The 16,817-nt window shown below is 43.0% G+C and overlaps 1 protein-coding gene across 1 annotated transcript; it reads right to left on the reverse strand.

Moving 5' to 3' along the window:
• Window positions 1-397: 397 nt before the first annotated feature.
• Window positions 398-16,809, reverse strand: tdh2 (L-threonine dehydrogenase 2). Its single transcript, XM_017707788.2, has 9 exons — window positions 16,653-16,809; window positions 15,751-15,907; window positions 12,590-12,632; window positions 11,792-11,862; window positions 10,152-10,301; window positions 7,921-8,093; window positions 7,327-7,417; window positions 5,697-5,966; window positions 398-4,873 (listed from the first exon to the last, which is right to left on the reverse strand). Exons 2-9 carry the CDS (start codon window positions 15,896-15,898, stop codon window positions 4,728-4,730), a joined length of 1,092 nt encoding a protein of 363 aa, XP_017563277.1. The 5' UTR covers window positions 15,899-15,907; window positions 16,653-16,809; the 3' UTR covers window positions 398-4,727.
• Between the last annotated feature and the right edge of the window lie 8 nt (window positions 16,810-16,817).

Raw genomic sequence — 16,817 nt, forward strand, 5'->3', positions numbered from 1 at the left:
TGATTTGTTTTTTTTGACCCCACGATTTTTATAATATTCATGCCGAGTGGTCGAGACGGCACTTTGTGGCACGTATAGTGTCTCAAAATGTGCTCTACCAAACGGTTGAGCAGAACATTAAAGGGTTTAAGGTGTGCCACCCCACCCACCAGCATCTTTAACCTAACTTTAACCTAACTGGTTGTATCACACTATATATTTGGATCTCATAAGTTCAGCATACAAAGTATTTAGCTGTTCGGCCAAATAAAAGGTTTTACCATTTTAGAGATCGGGCCCTGCTGCTTGTCCTGCGAGGGCCCGTGCTATTGGTCTGGAGCATAGACAATCCAAAAATAAAGAGAAAGACCATTCTAAGGAAACGAAAGAATTTATTTCTTTTTTTTTTTCCTGATAAATAAACTTGCACTGCAATATTGTCCACCAATTCGGCATGGGAATGTTTAACTGATTTGCCTTCAAGATGAAACATTAATGGAGCATTAAGGCTTATTTCAACACATTTTGCCCCCCCCCCCAAAAAAAAATCACACCCCATTGATGAAGACAGAGAGAGTGTTTCAACGTGAAGTTGACTGTCTTGTGTTCCTCCGAGGCCGATTCAGCGTCATCTCTTCTCAGGCTGTCCGGGAGATGCTCCAGCCTGAATCCTGCCACTCGGATTCTGAATTGCAATATTGAGCAGGTTGGTTGGTTGTGAACTGCATGAATTAGGTTCATCTTCTGAACTGGCTGACCTGAAATGGGACTGACCTCAGCCGCAGCGCTCTCTAGTTTGGCCTCCTAGCCTGGGCCAGCATAAGGATTTGATGTCTGACTGCTTTTGCAGTGTTGTCTTATCGTGAGCTGGACTCACAACAAATGGATATTGACTGTCTACATTGTACCCAGCCATTGGCGAGAGCAAGACGGAGAAAAAAGATAGAGCACGCATTTGCTTGCGTGAGATTTACTTTGAAAACTGAATAAAAAAAAGAGATACTTCTATTATCCTAGTCACGTTTAGAACCACCAGACAGAAGAACAGAAGGAAATAGTTTGGACTTTGGCCTGAAAGGCTGACGTTTTGCCAGTGGAAGAGGAACAGCGAGATACAAGGCAGCTTTTTGGTGTTTATCCAGTATGACACGATATGTTACAGAGGCCTGTAGGTCTGAACTAGATGGCACCTGTTTACATACCTTTACATTATAAGAGCATAAAGACCGTCTGACTCCTGTCTCATTTTGTCTTTGCATTTGCTGGCATGCTCTAACTGAAGTATATAGATACACAGGCCATGATATAACTTGATATAGCTAAACCACACCACCAAACTAAGCTAATAGAAGGTCTACAGCCCTTAAAATGCTATAAAACAAATAAATAAATGAATGAATAAATAAGGCCTCGAACCAGATAAGATCGTGAAGAGGAACAACTGGGTTTAAGAGAAGCACCCGGAGCCAAACCCTAAAAATCCCCACCGGTAACACAGCACTCTGGTCAGCACGCTTAAGACAATGTTACCGTCGGCCCGATGGCCAGTGACGGCTTTCTGAGGTCACAGGGAATGGGTACACTGCAGCAGCCGAATCAAACCAACTGACCAAGACAACCAGAATTTGTCAACTGTGAGCGAAAGCAGAATGGGAAAACGGGAAAAGGTGGATGCGGCCCTGAATTATGAGTTGACGGGAGAGAGAAAAAGACAGAGGTGTCGGGAGGTTGTGATCACTTTAGCACGCAACATTAGCTTCACTCGATTCTGCTAACGTCTCGTTAGTCAGGACAGCATTTTCACTTGTTTTCCTTTAACCAGATGTTCTTTTAGCAAAGGTGACGGGGAGAAAAGCCTAGCTTAACCTGGACGCTAATTAGCCAAACTCATTAGCAGAAACACTGTTTAGCTTGGCTGCTAATTAGCCAAATTCATTAGCAGAAACGCTATGTTTAGCTTGGCTGCTAATTAGCCAAATTCATTAGCAGAAACGCTATGTTTAGCTTGGCTGCTAATTAGCCAAATTCATTAGCAGAAACGCTATGTTTAGCTTGGCTGCTAATTAGCCAAACTCATTAGCAGAAACGCTTTGTTTAGCTTGGCTGCTAATTAGCCAAACTCATTAGCAGAAACGCTTTGTTTAGCTTGGCTGCTAATTAGCCAAACTCATTAGCAGAAACGCTATGTTTAGCTTGGCTGCTAATTAGCCAAACTCATTAGCAGAAATGCTTTGTTTAGCTTGGCTGCTAAGTAGCCAAACTCATTAGCAGAAATGCTATGTTTAGCTTGGCTGCTAATTAGCCAAACTCATTAGCAGAAATGCTTTGTTTAGTTTGGCTGCTAATTAGCCAAACTCATTAGTAGAAACGCTTTGTTTAGCTTGGCTGCTAAATAGCCAAACTCATTAGCAGGAACGCTTTGTTTAGCTTGGCTGCTAAATAGCCAAACTCATTAGCAGGAACGCTTTGTTTAGCTTGGCTTCTAATTAGCCAAACTCATTAGCAGAAATGCTATGTTTAGCTTGGCTGCTAATTAGCCAAACTCATTAGCAGAAATGCTTTGTTTAGCTTGGCTGCTAATTAGCCAAACTCATTAGCAGAAACGCTTTGTTTAGCTTGGCTGCTAAATAGCCAAACTCATTAGCAGGAATGCTTTGTTTAGCTTGGCTGCTAATTAGCCAAACTCATTAGCAGAAACGCTGTTTAGCTTGGCTGCTAATTAGCTAAACTCATTAGCAGAAACGCTTTGTTTAGCTTGGCTGCTAATGAGCGAAACTCATTAGCAGAAATGCTATGTTTAGCTTGGCTGCTAATTAGCCAAACTCATTAGCAGAAACGCTTTGTTTAGCTTGGCTGCTAATTAGCCAAATTCATTAGTAGAAACACTGTTTAGCTTGGCTGCTAATTAGCCAAACTCATTAACAGAAACGCTTTGTTTAGCTTGGCTGCTAAGTAGCCAAACTCATTAGCAGAAATGCTATGTTTAGCTTGGCTGCTAATTAGCCAAACTCATTAGCAGAAACGCTTTGTTTAGCTTGGCTGCTAATTAGCCAAATTCATTAGCAGAAACACTGTTTAGCTTGGCTGCTAATTAGCCAAACTCATTAACAGAAACGCTTTGTTTAGCTTGGCTGCTAAGTAGCCAAACTCATTAGCAGAAATGCTATGTTTAGCTTGGCTGCTAATTAGCCAAACTCATTAGCAGAAATGCTTTGTTTAGCTTGGCTGCTAAATAGCCAAACTCATTAGCAGGAACGCTTTGTTTAGCTTGGCTGCTAAATAGCCAAACTCATTAGCAGGAACGCTTTGTTTAGCTTGGCTGCTAATTAGCCAAACTCATTAGCAGAAATGCTATGTTTAGCTTGGCTGCTAATTAGCCAAACTCATTAGCAGAAATGCTTTGTTTAGCTTGGCTGCTAATTAGCCAAACTCATTAGCAGAAACGCTTTGTTTAGCTTGGCTGCTAAATAGCCAAACTCATTAGCAGGAATGCTTTGTTTAGCTTGGCTGCTAATTAGCCAAACTCATTAGCAGAAACGCTGTTTAGCTTGGCTGCTAATTAGCTAAACTCATTAGCAGAAACGCTTTGTTTAGCTTGGCTGCTAATGAGCGAAACTCATTAGCAGAAATGCTATGTTTAGCTTGGCTGCTAATTAGCCAAACTCATTAGCAGAAACGCTTTGTTTAGCTTGGCTGCTAATTAGCCAAATTCATTAGCAGAAACACTGTTTAGCTTGGCTGCTAATTAGCCAAACTCATTAACCGAAACGCTTTGTTTAGCTTGGCTGCTAAGTAGCCAAACTCATTAGCAGAAACATTGTATTTAGCTTGGCTGCTAATTAGCCAAACTCATTAGTAGAAATGCTTTGTTTAGCTTGGCTGCTAATTAGCCAAACTCATTAGCAGAAACGCTATGTTTAGCTTGGCTGCTAATTAGCCAAACTCATTAGCAGAAACGCTGTTTAGCTTGGCTGCTAATAAGCCAAACTCATTAGCAGAAACGCTTTGTTTAGCTTGGCTGCTAAGTAGCCAAACTCATTAGCAGAAACATTGTGTTTATCTTGGCTGCTAATTAGCCAAACCCATTAGCAGAAATGCTTTGTTTAGGTTGGCTGCTAATTAGCCAAACTCGTTAGCAGAAACATTGTGTTTAGCTTGGCTGCTAATTAGCCAAACTCGTTAGCAGAAACGCTTTGTTTAGCTTGGCTGCTAATTAGCCAAACTCGTTAGCAGAAACGCTTTGTTTAGCTTGGCTGCTAATTAGCCAAACTCGTTAGCAGAAACGCTTTGTTTAGCTTGGCTTCTAATTAGCCAAACCCATTAGCAGAAACGCGTTGTTTAGCCTGGCTGCTAGTCAGTCATTTCACTAGCTACTGCAGCGAGCTACAGTAACAGCTTTTATGAGAAAGGGAAAGATGACGGAGAAATCAGGAGGTCATGATGACGTTGTTACGCAAAAAGAACTAGCGCCCAAAGTTTCTGCCCATTCCCCTCAGGACAGAAGGTCCACTCTCTAGGGAGTAAATCCCAGAGAAAGGCCGAGGCTGCCGGAAAGTGTATGTGTGTGTGTCTGTGAGTGTCAGGAATCCACAGGTAGTGCTAGTCTCTGATGAGAAGGTTAGCTTATGTTGAAGACTCTCAGTGGCTGGAATAATGTGAAAAGTCCAGGTTTGAAGACACAGCCCCCCTTTACCGTGAGCGTGGTGGGGGATGGTGATCCATGTGGTCAGAGGCAGATAGCCAAACTGCTAGCTAACAGGCAGGCCAGCGTTGGTCCTCTTGTTCTGGACACGGTCCAGCATGTCCGTGACTAGCTCCGGGAGACCGTAGGCTGGCTTCCAGCCCCAGTCCCGCCGAGCGTTGGAGTCGTCGAATCGCATTGGCCAGCTGTCCGCTATAGACCAAAAGACAAAACACATCAGACATTAACGGCTTTTCAATTAGTCTGTGAGTCACTGTATAGTCTGTGAACCTTCACTGTTCTTATTATACCTATACATGCAGCAATGCTTGACAAAAGATGACAACAACAATCATTGAAATCAAACTTTATGTCCTTACTGACAATGTGCATTTGAGATATTTATACAAAAATTATTATGTCTCTTCCTCAATCTGGGATGAGCAGCAGAGGCTTGAGCACTAGCTGGAAATGGGCTCACGGAACCGGGTGGGAGTCTAGTTACTCACTTATGACAGTACAAAGTAGCATATATACAGTACATACATATATATACACACACACACACACACACACACACACATGCACAAACATATACATTATATATCGATCAGGCATAACATTATGACCATCCTTGTTTCTATGCTCATTGTTCATTTTGTCAGATAATTTTTTTTTACAGATTCTTGCTATTAGATGTTTTTCCCAATATGTTAATGGGATATTTAAGCATATTCTCTGTATGGATGCGGTAACTTATGTTTACTTTGAAAATGAACAAAACATGCAACTTCACATGGGCTGTTTAAAGGTTTGGATGCAATTGTAGTACTTTAATTACATTAATAATATAAAAAAAACTACCCATACTGAATAATAAACATCTACATGTCATGCAGCCCTGCTTGGCAATGCATTTGGCATACGAATGAATGAATGAATGAATGAATGAATGAATGAATGGATGGCTGAATGAATGAATCCACCCATCAATCAATCAATCATTCTTTTTCTTAATGTTGTCATTTCTTCATACCGATGTTCTGGCGGACTGGGTCGGGTTTGTAGGTGACCGTCAGTTGTGGTACATGTTTACGGATCTCTGCTGCCACCTCCTCAGGTGTGAAGCTTATGGCTGCGATGTTGTAGGTGCGCAGGGAGAGCTGGCACTCGTCTGCTTGCATGAACTCTATGGTGGCCCGATGGCAGTCAGAGATGTGCATCATGGGTAAACGTGTCTGCGGGCGCAAGTAGCATTCATGGTGGCCGCTGCCGAGAGCATCATGAAAGATCTGAACGGCGTAGTCTGAGGAGAGAAAGGCAGTGTAATCTAGGCAAGCCATAGACCGACTAAAGAGCAACTGTAATAATCTATTGCCTTATTGTGACAATATGTAAACGTAACGAGTGCAATAAAGCGATACATTCTACAGTTCATCAAACAGGGCTGTGTTAGACACTAAAGGCTGAGGCATTATCTCAACTCAACACAAGTTCAGCAATGGAACCAGACTTTTTTTCCAAGTGTGACGGGGAGCAAGGAGGCGGACGTGCTGAGATAAGCGAGATTTATTAAGTGCAAATCCAAAATCAGGGTCGAGATGGTCCAGCGTCATAGAGCCAACACGGATGGATCGGGGGACAGACATGACAGAGACCAGAACCAAACAAACACCAGTACAAACAACACAGCATATAACACCAACAAACACAGACAGAGTATTAAACAAAGACCAGTATCCAGACCGGGGAAAACACAGGGCTTAAATACACAAGGGTAACAAGGGACAGGTGCAAACACAGGTGGAGACAATCAGGTGGAGGTGGAGTCATGAAACGAGGGGGCAGGACTAGAAAACCAAAACAAACGCAGATGGACAGGACTGGGAGGGGCCAATCGTGACACCAAGCCATTTTAAGTCATTTCTGTTGGTCCATTCATCATGGAATTTACGCACAATATATAGGACCATAGGTATTTTCAAATTACGTCAAAAACTGAAAAATGACAAAAATGGAGATACAAGGTTTTGTTCCGACAGCAGTGATATGAAGCGTATCGGCTCCATTTACATTTATGGCATTTGGCCGATGCTCTTATCCAGAGTGACTTGCAATTTCACACAGATAGGTGAAGGTGGTGTTAGGAGTCTTGCCCAAGGACTTGATGAAGTGTAGGGTGCTCGCCCAGGCCAGGGATTGAACCCCAGTCTACAGCGTAGAAGTGTTACACACTACACCAACCAATAGTACTCAAACCCACAATCCCTGGTTTAGGAGGCCAGTGCCTTATCCAGTCTTTTATTGATGGGTAGGACTTTCTCCGTAAACGGACAACGTGTTGAGTGTTACAAGCTTTTTCAATCAGTGACCGCTCTCATCCTTTATTATATCTCTGGTATCCATTACTAGTTAACTACATTAGCCGTGTAGCTCCATTGCAAAACTAATGAAAGCAAACTTCAAGCAGCATGTCTTGGCTGATTAACTATCCATGGGGGTACGGTTGATTTTTTTGTCTATTTTGACACACTAAACTGTTGGTTCAGCCCTTGTATGTTACGTTTATTTGCCTTATTTAAGTGACCGAACAGAAGATGGTGTGGAATGACAGGACAAATACAGCATCGAGTGAGTTCAGTGAGTGGGTGAACATTTGCTGTTACCTGTGGTGCCTCCGCCGGGCTTCGTTGTGGCCGAGATAACTCCAGGATAACGCAGGCAGCGGAAATCCAAGCCATATTTATGGTGGAGATACTGATAGCAACAGGTTAACGTTTACAACATCATTGCCACATAACAAACATCATAATGTATGAATCTTGTGTGAAATGTGTGATGTGTGAGATGTGACTTCACCGCACAGTATCTTTTAAAAGTTTGGAAGCACTCGTCATATTCATACTTTTTGCTATTTTATATACAAAAAATCTCAACATAATGTCGATTTAAGTCGATTATTTCAATGTAATTTTCTATGTATGATAATCTTCTGTCAAGATACCCACTCAAGATGTGATCAGCATAGATGATGATAATGAGACATGAATTTTGTTGAAACCTCTTGATGGTGTACAAGTTTCTCAGACAAGTTCTGCTCATTATCTTCAGCTATGTTCTGTTTTCTTATTATCCCGAATTATTTGAAACCTCTGAATCACAAAATACGTTATAATAATTGTATAAATTAATCTGCCACAACATTTTTGAAACTTTTGTACGGTGATTCCAAACAAAAGCGGTAGAGTGAAAATGCTGACCTCGCCCATCAGCTCTCCGTGTACTTTGGAGACGCCGTAGATTGTCCGAGGCCTCTGGATGCAGAGATCGGGGGCAGGGTCTCTGGGGGAGGAAGGCCCAAATGCCCCAATGGTGCTGGGCACAAAGAGACGCAGACAATTCTCCAGAGCCAGATCTAAAACATTATGCAAACCTGAGAGGAGAGGAGGTGAGAGGAGAGGAGAGGAGAGGAGAGAAACAGATGAGAGAAGACAAGAGGAGTGGAGTGGGTTGAGAAAAGGAGAGGAGAAAGATGAAAACAGATAAAAGACATGCTCATATGTACACATTCTATATACAGTACAGGGTATGGGGGGGGAGTACTAAGCAAATGTTAGAGACCACCCTTCACTTATTTCATTTCAAGTGAAAGTTATTCATCCTTCAGGAGATATTTCTGAAGAGATTGACACTGCTGTTGAGAGAAAATGGGACCCCTAATAACCGCAAAAGACCTGGTAGACCACCATTACTGTCCCCATCAGATAAACAGCACTTCCAGCTTTCATCTTTGAGAGAGAGGAGAAAATGAAGCTGCTTCAGATCTGAAAACATCCACAGGTGTTTCTGTCCATCCTTCCGCTGTGAGAAGACAACTCAGCGCTGTGGGTCTGAAAGGATGTGTAGCTGTTCAAGAAGAACCTCACTGAGAAAAATGTGCAAATCAAATAGAAAAGCTTCTGGTGTTCTCAGAACAACAGGCTGACCACCTCAGAGTCCAGAACTTAACATCACTGAGTGTCCTTGGGATTACTTGGACAGTGAGAAGCAGTCAACTTCTAAGACTGAACTTCAAAGATGTGGATAAATATCCCTGCAGTTTTAGTGGACACACTAAATTCTGAAAAATATTAGGCACCTCAGTCAGAATTTAAGGTGGAATGGGAAAATTCGAAGACAAACTGGCGAATGAGAAGCGACTTCAGCCTCGTAAAACAGTCGACCGTTCAGAGACATTTTACAAGAAACTGTTCAACTTTTGAGGAAAGGTTTTCTGGCGAAAATGGGAGGAAAGTGGCTTTAGAAATCTGTAGATCTGTGTTTTCGCTGATATTTTTTAGCCTATACTAGGACATCAGCACATACTGAGACATACAGGATACAGGGACAATTTCCACGGACGTTCAAGATAAATGCCTTAAAAGAAGAATTCTGCAATAAATAGATTTTCCTCTTAACCCAAATATAGTTTCAATTTGCCTCATAAGTACTTTGCCATTATGAGAAGACCACTACATAACAAAACCAGTAGCTCTTGACGGAGTATAGGCTTCTACAAAGTCATTACAGGAAAGTCTGTCCACACAGTGGCCGTCGTGGCAAAGGCGCCAGGCGGTTATTTCCACTCATATAGGCTGCTCCTACCTCTTTGAATGGGTAAAAACTTACAAAACCAAAACCAGAAGCCATATTCATGTTTCAAATATAATGAATTTAATTGAAATCACAAAAAAATTGGACCAAATTGGATAAAATTGGACCAAAGCAGCTTAAATAGTTTGTATCATTTGGCTCAAATAAATGATTTTTCAGCTTGTTCTGGCCTCTTCGATTGCTCAAATGCCTACAACAAGAGGGCGTTCCCACTTGTAGCTGAAACAGCGAGCTGAATGGCTCTATTTCTTCAAGGGCGGTGCTTTCTCCATAAACAGATGCCATGTTGAGCGCTATAAGTTTTCCCATTCATATTTTAACCAGTGTCCTTTCCTCCTTTATAATGTCTCTGGCTTCTATTACTTGTTAGTTACATTAGCCTTGTAGCTCCAGTGCAAAACTAAGTAGGCAAACTTGTCTTGGCTGATTGACTACATTTGGAGCAAAGATGGAAAACTGTATAAATTAGATTTCTTTCCCCAAACTCCTCTTCTGGGGGCAGTCGTGGGCTGGAGGTTAGGGAACTGGCCCTGTGACAGGAAGGTTGCCGGTTTGATCCCCAGTGCCGACAGTCCATGACTGAGGTATCCTTGAGCAAGACACCTAACCCCCAATTGCTCCCCGGGCGCTGTGGATAGGGCTGCCCACCACTCTGGGCAAGTGTGCTCACTGCCCCCTAGTGTGTGTATTCACTAGTTTGTATGTGGTGTTTCACTTCATGGATGGGTTAAATGCAGAGGTGGAACTTCCCCGTTTGTGGGATTTAAAACGTATCTTTTAACGCTGTCAGGGCTCCAATAAAGCATAAAGTTGCTGCAGTTTTCTTAAACCAACTCACCTGTGATGTTGATGGTCCTGGCTAGTGTGACGTTGGCCTCTCCCACAGCACTCAGCAGGGCACTGTAATGCACCAACCACGTGATCCGGTTATTCACCACCAGCTCCCGCAGGTTTTTATAGTCCAGCACATCGGCATACACGAAGGGACCTGTTCAGCTCATTGATACACATGATTTCCACATACCAATGCACTGATTCCATGTCAAAATTCACTGACAGCGTTAAATCAGCACAGAGCAATGACTACAAAAGAAGCAAGAAATACACTACATGTCCAAAAGTATCCACACCCCTTGTAATGAGTGAATTCGGCTACTTTAAGGTGCACCCATGGCTGACACAGGTGCACAAACAGCTTGTCAAATCTCTATAGAACAGCACTGACTAATAGAATGGGATGTTCTGGAGCAGCTGTATATGAGCTTAACGTCATCAGGCCCAATGTGTCAGAGGGGTATAGAGGGGTATAAAACTACCCAGCACTGGGCTGTAGAGAATTGGAGGTGCGTTCTCTGGTGGTATAGAGCTCCATCCAATACCCTTAGGATGAGTTGAAGTGATCTAGAACTAATCACCTGACCTCACTAATGCTATTGTGGCTGAATGGAATCAAATCCTCCCATCAATGTTCCAAGATCTTGTGTAAAGCCTTAGCAGAAGGGTAGAGGCTGTTACTGCAATAAAGGGGGGACCAATTCCCTCTTAAAGGGGACCTTTTTTTTGTTTTTCTCTTTCCTTTAGGGTGTTACGTAGCTGCCTGAAATTGGAATTGGAATTCCAGCCTTTTTCGCTGTTACATGGTGACATCATCTCATACACAATCTTGCCTACTGGGAAGTTTTGCACGCCCTCACACAAAGGCCAGCAACTACAGGAGCCTGGGAAGAGTTCATTCAGCTGATGGCGTTAGAAAAACAGCCACACCGGTGTTTACAGCTGTTCAGGAGAGAAGAGTTTGTCTGCTAGTGATGTTGCTAGTGAGGTTCCTTTCAACAGCTATTTGGAAAGAACGAAGGGAGCCGAGTCACACTCGAGAGCTGCTCTTTTATCATTGCACCCTAAATCCACTCCACTCCCCACTGAACAGTGAGAACCAGCTTATCACGAAAGATTAATGGTGTTATGTTACACACCTTATAAAGGCAGATTGAGCAGGATTTGTCAGTTGCTAATTAAACACATCACTAAAAGTTGGCAGAGAGAGAGAGAAAGAGGGAGAGAGACCTGTCTGCTGCTGTGGCCTCACTTTGCTCTGTATGTCCTAGTCTGTGGGCTGCAAGACAGGGGCGGAACATGAAGGGCGGAACAGCTCTGGCGGTTGACCAGTCAGAGCAGAGTGGGAGGATTGACCAATAAAGGAACACTGGCCTCATCGGGAGGGGGGCTTAAAGACATATGAGCTTTAATAGAGCATTTCAGGGCTGGCAATATGGGACAAATTATGTGTATAATTATGTGTATAGACCACAAAGTAAAATTATGACTACTATGACTATACCCTTGATTTCAGAAGAAACACTGAGCAGGTGCCCATAAAGTTTGGACATATAGTGTATCCTTCCATGCAAATTGAATTGGAATCCATTTTCCAGTAAAATGAATAGCAATTTCCCAAAATCTGCCCCAGGACTGACATACCCATGTTGAAAACGTCCGCTGGAGGTCTTTTGATGTCAGACAGGATCACGTTTTCTTTCCCATACTGCTCTCTGAGGTCACCAAGATTCAGAAACAGAAAAATATCAGTCACTCATTGAGATACAGAAGATTTCTACATATTGTTATTGCCTAATATAACGTTTCCTCAATGATGGTGACTGTTGTAATGGGCATCATTTGAGTCACTGACGACATCAACAATGCCACACTCATTAGCGGTTGTTCCTGTCAACATTTTAGACATATTTTAATATACAGCAACATTTTGATGTTACAGGCTTACATGCTTCATATTTTCCCTAATACAATTAAAAACAGCGGGTAAATAATTATGAATTAATTTTCAAAACAAAAAAAAAGCATTTTTTGATTTATGACCATCCCACAAGCAGTTTTCATTCACAACTTTAGCAAACTTCAATGTTTAAAACATTATCACATAGTGTATTCGTGTAATTTCATGTACTATCTGTCTGTGAGGGAGCTTTTAGAGGCGTTAAATTCTTCTGACATCTGGTTCCTATCATCACCACTGACTCGGTAAGCTTCTCTGGTACAGAGCATCTCACATCAAACCACTCTGAATGACATTGTTTACATCGTAATGATTTAATTATACAGAAAAATGAGAAAATCTCCCAATTATTGTGATCTTTTGAGGCAAATAATCCAGATTCTCGTGCACGAATAAAATGGTGAATCTACACAATTCTAACTGTGATTCACTGGGGTCTTACTGCTGTTCCCTCTTTCTCTCTCTACAAAGTCAACACACACCTCAGCATTTGCGCCAGTCCAACACCAAGCTGCCCCAGTCCACCTTCAAATAGAGAAAGAATATGATAAACAAAGATAAAAGATGAAAAATGTAGCTGCAAGCGGCAATGAGCGGGTACAAGAACACATCAGCACAATATGCCCTTGTTCAGTTTTAGCCAGCTAGGTCCAACAAGGCCTAATGCGGTTTCAGCCTTATTTACAGAGAGAGGATAAAAATTCCAAGAAGACCAGAGGTTCCTAAAAGGTCTTCATTTGCCATAATTGTTCAGCAGTGGTTTTAACACATGGCATGTGCTTTCTTTTTATATGTAATGAGCTATTGAGCTTTGTTGAACATGTAAAGGATTGCCAACATAAATAATAATTATCAAAAATACACTGCTTAAAAAATAAAGGGAACACTTAAACAACACAATATAACTCCAAGTAAATCAAACCTCTGTGAAATCAAACTGTCCACTTAGGAAGCAACACTGATTGACAATCAATTTCACAGCTGTTGTGCAAATGGAACAGACAACAGGTGGAAATTACTGGCGATTAGCAAGACACACTCAATAAAGGAGTGGTTCTTCAGGTGGGGACCACAGACCACTTCTCAGTACCTTTCTGCTTTCTGGCTGATGTTTTGGTCACTTTTGAATGTTGGTGGTGCTTTCACACTTGTGGTAGCAGGAGACGGACTCTACAACCCACACAAGTGGCTCAGGTAGTGCAGCTCTTCCAGGATGGCACATCAATGCGAACTGTGGCAAGAAGTTTTGCTGTGTCTGTCAGTGTAGTGTCCAGATGCTGGAGGCGCTACCAGGAGACAGGCCAGTACACCAGGAGACGTGGAGGAGGCCGTAGGAGGGCAGCAATCCAGCAGCAGGATCACTACCTCCGCCTTTGTGCAAGGAGGAACAGGAGGAGCACTGCCAGAGCCCTGCAAAATGACCTCCAGCAGGCCACAAATGTGCATGTGTCTGCACAAACGGTTAGAAACCGACTCCATGAGGATGGTATGAGGGCCCGACGTCCACAGATGGGGGTTGTGCTCACAGCCCAACACCGTGCAGGACGCTTGGCATTTGCCAGAGAACACCAGGATTGGCAAATTCGCCACTGGCGCCGTGTGATCTTCACAGATGAAAGCAGGTTCACACTGAGCACATGTGACAGACGTGACAGAGTCTGGAGACGCCGTGAAGAGCGATCTGCTGCCTGCAACATCCTTCAGCATGACCGGTTTGGCAGTGGGTCAGTAATGGTGTGGGGTGGCATTTCTTTGGAGGGCCGCACAGCCCTCCATGTGCTCGCCAGAGGTAGCCTGACTGCCATTAGGTACCGAGATGAGACCCTCAGACCTCTTGTGAGACCATATGCTGGTGCGGTTGGCCCTGGGTTCCTCCTAATGCAGGACAATGCTAGACCTCATGTGGCTGGAGTGTGTCAGCAGTTCCTGCAAGATGAAGGCATTGAAGCTATGGACTGGCCCGCCCGTTCCCCAGACCTGAATCTGATTGAGCACATCTGGGACATCATGTCTTGCTCCATCCACCAACGCCACGTTGCACCACAGACTGTCCAGGAGTTGGCGGATGCTTTAGTCCAGGTCTGGGAGGAGATCCCTCAGGAGACCATCCACCACCTCATCAGGAGCATGCCCAGGCGTTGTAGGGAGGTCATACAGGCACGTGGAGGCCACACACAATACTGAGCCTCATTTTGACTTGTTTTAAGGACATTACATCAAAGTTGGATCAGCCTGTCGTGTGTTTTTCCACTTTAATTTTGTGTGTGACTCCAAATCCAGGCCTCCATTGGTTAATAAATTTGATTTCCATTGATGATTTTTGTGTGATTTTGTCAGCACATTCAACTTTGTACAGAACAAAGTATTCAATGAGAATTTCATTCATTCAGATCTAGGATGTGTTATTTGAGTGCTCCCTTTATTTTTTTGAACAGTGTACATGACTAAGAGTAAACATTTCTGTCATAGTTGTATTTGCAAAGTGGTTTGGTTCTCCATGTTTTCCATTTTGGTAACCATAATGAGGCTCAATGCACCCATTAGGGGCCCTTTTGAAAGTGGGACAGAATTGGTCAAAAGGTATTAAGATTAAGTGACCCTTATTAGTCCCACAACAGGGAAATTTCACCTCTGCATTTAACCCATCCATGAAGTGACACACCACATACACACTAGTGAGCGCACACACACTAGGGGGCAGTGAGCACACTTGCCCAGAGCGATGGGCAGGCCAATCTGCAGCACCCGGGGGGCAGTTGGGGGTTAGGTCCTGTTGTTACTGAATACTCAGCCTTAGTATATAATAAGCCTGGGATTTTAAGTGGTTAAATAGAGGATTTGCTGTCTTCCACTCCAAATCATACTAAAGTGGTTATTTGCCATCATTTCATATTACATCGCTAGTAGTTTTAGTAACCAGGATCGTTCAACCCTTTAAAGGCCTGAATATGTGCCGCCAGTTAACTAAGTTATAACTAACTTGTAACTAAGTTATAACAGTTAAAAACGATAAGACTTGAAATTAATAACTGAATAAAGGCAACAGTTTAATGGCACAATGAAGTCTAGGCTGAACCTGACCTTTAATGAATGGCTTATTTACACCAGTTCTTGTGCTGTTATGCAAGGACAGGTGAATATATTTGGTGGTGGCAAGAACTGTAACCTAGACAACACTCAACACTTCACATCCTACATGTAAATAGCTAAAATAATAAACAGTTATTACCAGTACAAGTGAACACACTGGGCCTATTGATTACCAGCAAATGCAAGCCAATCTGTAAACCATATAACATAAGCAACATAACGTTAAGTATTGATTTACAATTCAGTGCATGTACTGAAATCAGGAAGAAGGTGTTATGATGGAAACGTGTCTGTGCATTTAGGCTTGTCCTGCCCCACTGCCACCAGACTGTATTGTGTAACCACAATGCGGCCTGGCACAGCATTATGCAGCTCAACGCTTTTGTCCAAGGCCCATTGTCACTGAGGTAAATAGGACTGTCTCTTACGAGGCAGTGGAAAAAACAAAGAGGGGCAAAAGTGTACAGTGTATGTGTGCTGGGGGTGTGGGGGCAATGAAACAGATGGACTGGTGTAAATGTAAAGTTTGTTGATACACATGTAACAGTTATACCTGTGATAAGAACTCGAGGACTGTCTGAGGACCCGTGGCTGCTGGTGTTCCTGCGGCTGACCTGGCATGAGGTCCAGCCGGCCAGTCTGGAGCAGCTGGGAGAGCAGAGAGATTTCAGAAGAGCCCAGGCGCCACCACAGACCTTCATGTCCTCCACCTGTCAGCACAGAAAAGCAGCCAGAATTTTTCAGTGCTTGAGGTGTGAAAGGAGTCATTCAGAGTGGTTTGATGTGAAACGGTTCACCGTAGAGAAATCCATGGACTCGGATGTCTTAACAGTGTTGGTGATAGGAACCAGAGGTCATGATGCTTACAACACAAATGTATCTATTTTATTTAAACCTCCAGTGAACCTACACATATCTCTTGAGTTTTTAAGTGTAACGCAGAAGATGGTGAAATAGCCATAAATCTGGAAAAAAAATGTTTTCTTTGGGGACTATTTTGCCTCACAATGCCCCACATGTACCCCTCCACCATGAATGGATTAAATGACTTTGTAAGCAAAAAACAAAAAAGAACTCTATTACAAAACTATCATAAAACTATTCATACCCATTTCATGTCATAACTTTAACATAACTGTGAGGGGCTGTTCAGAGGGATTAAACCCTTCAGACGTCTGGTTCCTATCACCACCACTCTGAACAAATCTGACTGGTTTCTCTAGGATTCTCTAGATCAGAGCATTTGACACCAAAAACACCCTGAGTGGAGTTGTTTACATCGTAACCATTTGTGTGGAACATTTGAAAACTCGGTGGAGTGTCCCTTTAAAACCCGCGCATCAGAGGATCGAGCGGCGCAGGACGTCGATCAAAACTGCGAACGACGTTAAAGGAGCGTGTTTTTCACCCCGAGGACGGACGCAGCTGTGAAGGAGGCTGAAAGGGAAATCTCACCTGTGGGCTTTTGAAAAAATTCCCAGAAAATTCCTCCAAATCCAGCTGGAGAACCACGTGTCCCGGTAATCAAAACATCGCAGATGATCGCGTCTTCCGCCGTCTATAAAAACACTATTAAAGTAAACAGCGCTGGTAAGGGGGGGTTTTCGTGGTGTTTAACCG

Source organism: Pygocentrus nattereri, chromosome 10, assembly GCF_015220715.1.
Source record: "Pygocentrus nattereri isolate fPygNat1 chromosome 10, fPygNat1.pri, whole genome shotgun sequence".
Lineage (NCBI taxonomy): Eukaryota > Metazoa > Chordata > Actinopteri > Characiformes > Serrasalmidae > Pygocentrus > Pygocentrus nattereri.

Excerpts from the sequence above, each read along its gene's own strand:
- tdh2 (XM_017707788.2), bottom strand. The coding sequence starts at position 15,898 with ATGAAGGTCTGTGGTGGCGCCTGGGCTCTTCTGAAATCTCTCTGCTCT. Across the intron at positions 12,633-15,750 it reads TCCTCGAGTTCTTATCACAG|GTGGACTGGGGCAGCTTGGT; the intron begins GTATAACTGTTA and ends CTCTATTTGAAG. Across the intron at positions 11,863-12,589 it reads GGACTGGCGCAAATGCTGAG|AGAGCAGTATGGGAAAGAAA; the intron begins GTGTGTGTTGAC and ends TGGTGACCTCAG.